Raw genomic sequence first — 5,000 nt, forward strand, 5'->3', positions numbered from 1 at the left:
CTTTCTTCCTTTTAGATACTCTTTACCTTTTTTATAACCATGAATCTCCTCCCATCCAAGAAAAATAGTAACTAATGTATATTTTTCATCTGTATTTAGTTTGCTGTCTCTGTAACCTGTTTAAAGTCTAGGATATAATCAGTACTGATCAAAGTACTATTATAACTGGAGGTTTTATTCTTATGAATCACCTGTTAAATGTACACACACTGCTGAAATATGTATGAAATTTATCTAGTGTTGATCTGGTAAGCAAATGCTTCACTGATAAAGAATAAATCCAGTATATATAACATTTGTGTGAGTTTAGAAACATAAAAATTCCAAATGCTCTGGGATTTATTTTTATCTATTGAAAATTTTCTGACATGTCGGCATCTAAGGTCATTAGCTACATATTCAAAATATAGCAATAGTGTGAGGCTTGGGGGTAAAGCCACCAGATAAGGAAGTGCTATATGACATCAAAGATTACATGGTGCTATGGTAAAGTATTGTGGCAAAAATCGTAAATATGAGTTAATGATTTGGATAAGTGGACAGAAGAAGGGGATGAAGAGAAGGAAGAGGAGAGGGGGAGAAGAAAAACCCTTGCAAAATTAGTTGAAATGAGGGCTGAGGTCCAAGGCAGAGGTGATCCCTACATTGGCCTCAGTCCTAAGCCCCCCCCCACCCCACCCCACCCACGGCAACAATGAGAAAAGATGGGGGTGAAAAGGGTAGAGAAGGGGAGCTGATGGGGTATAGTATATGGTAAAGGTTGTTAGACGAGGAAGAAGTTAAGAGAGTAGGGAGCATTATGATCAACATTGTGGCAAAAATGAGTTAACTATTTGGATAAGTGGACAGAACAAGGAAATGAAGAAAAGGAAAAAGAAAGGAAAAGAAAACAAATTAACTATGGCAGGGTCTGAGGGCTATGATAGGGGTGGACCCCAACAGTGGGCTTCAGTCCCCATCTCCTAAGCCCCCAACAACAAGCAAGGGATGGGGAGGTGCTCCATGATGCTATATATTGACAATCCATACTGTAGTCCTAATTTTCAAGCTTCATGTCTTTCCTCATCCTAATTTAATATCCTCCTTGTATTTTGTCCCGTCCATCTCTCCCATGCTTCCTCATTCTCCTTACTTCATAGTCTCCATTGCTCCCACTGCCTCTTCCTCTCCCAACTCTCTTTCATCTGTCCCAGTTCATATCTTTTTCATATATTGCCATTTTTCTCATTCCCTATTTTCTTTCTCTATTGCTTCTCCTTCTGTCACATTCTTCCTTTCTTCTTTCCCTTTTACCTCACACTCACCCACTCATTTTCTTACTCCACTCTATAAAATAATTCCTTCTAAAATTGTCCTTTTAAAATGGAATATGGCATGATGGTTAGCTTAAATCCACGAACTCCTTGAGAGGAAATATAAAACAAACATTTTTGTATAAGGATGGTGGAAACCATCAATAAACTTTAATATTGCTGTGATAGAAACTACATATACAATTTGAAATATGCAACACAAATACAGAATAATATATTTTGTTGATGGGATATTATCAGTCACAGCAAAAAAGAAAGGGGAATCATTAATGCATCTGAAAAAGTTTCCAAATATTATAATGTTAGACACATAATCACACATCTTTTTGTAGTATATTCACTGTTCAACAAGCAAACAAAATACAGATATAAAATCAAACACACAGGAGATGAGAATCGCAAGTCATATTGTGCTAAAACAACTATCTATCTACTAGTGATGATTCCCTTACCAATGTATTATGTGCAACTATGGAATACAGTATAAAGCACAATATAAAAATTATGTGGCTCTCTAGATTTCTCATTAGTCAAAGTCTAAGCTATTCGGAAAGGTAAAAGCATAAGAAAAGGTGTAAGACTCTTACTTTTACGTGATCCTGTATAGAAAACAATTTCCTTCCTACACATGTATGACACATGCAAGATGATGACAGTATTCAACATGATAAGATGGATACAACTTTCTGTCTTGGGACGGGAAAAAAAAAAAAAAAAAGAAAAAAAAAAAAAAAAAAGAAAAAAAAAAAAAAAAAAAAAAAAAAAAAAGGCACCAGTCCCATGACCTTTGACCCATTACCTCTCTTTTCCATAGCACTTTTCACAATCCTACCTTTCCCATGACACACCCTTTCAATTGACCATCTTTTTCTCCCAAACAGTCTTCCTTTAGTCCACTCTCAAGACCTAAAAAGAGATGCTTCCCAGATTACTCCAGCTGATATGGACAAGTTGTAGTATCATGTATATCACCGTGATATGCACAATCAATACATAATATAACTACATCTTAAACATGGACTGTCGGTTAAGTGATGAGCTGTTAAGAAATTCATCCTCTTGGAGGATAACAAGGTTCAGGGAATTTGGCAGAAGTTGAAGAAGGTAATAACTGTCAGTGTCTGGCTATCCTCTTTGGCATACGGCAAAGGAGAGTGCACACACTATAGAGAATAGCTGATAAAATGCAAAGATAATATGCATTTTAAAAGTATCTTTGGCCAAGCTTCCTTCCATGTATTTTTGGATACAACCTATGTATTCCAACATTTTTACATACGCAATAACTTTGCTGGCACATTTAACATTTCTGATCAATATCTGTTTAACATGTTTTATTCTTACAGTCAAAGATCTACTTCAAAAAAGATTACAAGGTTATATTATATTTATTGAAATAACTACAAAATTACCAGTGCTTTAAGAACACTCCTTCAGGTCATTAAAAGAATGACTGCTGAATGAACAGTGCTCTTCTAGGAGCTCTTTGGACCAGAGTAAGAACACTAGTTTCTGCTTCTCCCATTTTTTAACTTAATCTAAATATCAAAAGTAAACACTGTCTGTAATTTCAAATAGAGAGGATGCACAAGAATGGTGTATCAAACTTCCCCAAACACATTAAATTACTAAAGCAATAAAGAATAGGTTTCATGCATCTTCGACCTTGATGTTGCCATTTACAAGACGTGATATATCCCTGGAACAAATAATTTACAAAACGTAAACTATGACATGTCACCGAGAGAAACAGCTGGGAATGTATAGCTGATCCTATCTGTCTTTTTAGACTATCTCCTCTCCTTAACTATAAGTATATTTGTGCACAGTTATTAATCTCATTATCAGTCATTTTTACTATCATGAAGTTATCGACTCATCCAACAGTTATTAGCCAGTCTAAAATGCCAAAAGAACACTTGATTTTTGCCAACATCTAGCAACAATAACCAACCCTGAGACATTTAAGCCTACTGATGTATCTCAATTTTTTTTTTTTATAACACCATGTATCAAAGCCTACTCTCAAAACCATTTTATCTATTTATAACATTAAATCAATTTTCCACACCAAGCAGAATCAATGGCTTAACCATAGGAAAATCATTTTTCTCACTCACTCAATCTGAAAAATTAGTCAATAAAAATATTCTGATTCCACAATGCATGTTTCCATCTACAAGACTGGCTGTCTCTCTGTCTGGTCTACAGCGCTGTATGAATATTAAAATCATTGTATAAGAAACTATCTTCTGGATATATATATATATACACATATATATACCTTATAAACAATAGTAATGGCAGTGTTATTGCACATCTATTTCAAGTTCATTATAATGTTACACTTCATTATTCTAGTACAAAGTCAAAGTTCATAATTCTGTTATAATGTTACAATCCATACATTGTTGGTAACACTGCTAATCATGTGAGTGAACATGCTTTATTTTTAAGTTATGCATGCAGACTTTTCACCGTGTGTTTTAAAATAGAATGTTACTTCTGAAATCCTTTTCGTATACTAATTGGTCCAAGAAAAATTCCCATTAATATATTTTTTCCTCTTCCTTTTTTCATTTCCCATATACATAATAAAAACGAGCCTATCTAAACCTCCACAATGTAGTGGCAAGTGCAAAGTAAAGTATGGCTCTCTTGCTCTCTCTTCCATTAACCGAAAAGTGATGTCTGCTAAATCTCGGCGTCGGTTCACTTGTCCGGCTCCTCTGGGCCAGCTTGGGTCATGAGATCAGCAATGTTCCTCTCGAGGTCGTCAATACGTGTCCCCATCTCATCTAGTACACAGCAGTTAAGATAAATAAAGTGGCTGATTCACATATATAAATACGATGCATATCTTTATAACATACTCTCTCTCTCACACACAGACAGACAGAGAGACAGACAGACAGACAGACACACAGACAGAGAGACAGACACACAGATACACAGATACACACACAGATACAGACAGATACACACACACACACACACACAATCACACAATCACACAATCACACAATCACACAATCACACAATCACACACACACACACACACACACACACACACACACACACACACACACACACACACACACACACACACACACACACACACACACACACACAAATAATCTTCAAAAATACAAATTAACCTAGAAGAAAAAAGAGGAAAATCAAGGGAAAAAAGATATAAGAAAAAAAGATAAAGGAGAGTGAAAAAGTAGGTGAGAAGGAAAAGACAAAGGGAAAAAAGGAAAGAAAGAAGGAAAAGACGAAGGGTAAGACAGTAATTAGAAAATGAAATGAAGAGAAAGAGAAACAAGAGAAGAATACTAGAAACTGAAAGAGAAAAACAAAACAATAAAAAACAAAGAGAATAGAAAGAATGGAAAATGGAAACAGAATGAGAAAATAAAGGAAAGAAAGTGGATGAGAAAATAAAATGAAGATAAAGAATGAGAAAAAAGAAAGAAAGAAAAGAATAAAGAACAGAGGAAGTACAAGGAAAGAGAAAAAAACAGAAAAAGATAGTAAAAGTATGAAACAGAGAAAATATGAAGGAAAGAAAAAGATGTAAAGAAAGCAAGACAGATACGGACAGAAAAATCAAGATAACTTCCCTTGCCAAAAAGCCTTGAAAAAAAAAAGCCTTGACAAAAAAAAAAAAAAAAACAGAGCATA

The 5,000-nt window shown here is 34.9% G+C and overlaps 1 protein-coding gene across 1 annotated transcript in view; it reads right to left on the reverse strand.

Annotated features, from left to right (window-relative positions):
- Positions 1-2,682: 2,682 nt before the first annotated feature.
- The window catches only part of LOC125035044 (heat shock factor-binding protein 1-like), a 4,643-nt gene continuing 2,325 nt past the window's right edge, over positions 2,683-5,000 (reverse strand). The window contains exon 3 of the mRNA XM_047627132.1: positions 2,683-4,114. Within this exon, the coding sequence (XP_047483088.1) occupies positions 4,026-4,114 (89 nt within the window). The 3' untranslated portion in view covers positions 2,683-4,025. The remainder of the gene's footprint in view (positions 4,115-5,000) is intronic.

This window comes from Penaeus chinensis, chromosome 19 (genome assembly GCF_019202785.1).
Source record: "Penaeus chinensis breed Huanghai No. 1 chromosome 19, ASM1920278v2, whole genome shotgun sequence".
Classification (NCBI taxonomy): domain Eukaryota; kingdom Metazoa; phylum Arthropoda; class Malacostraca; order Decapoda; family Penaeidae; genus Penaeus; species Penaeus chinensis.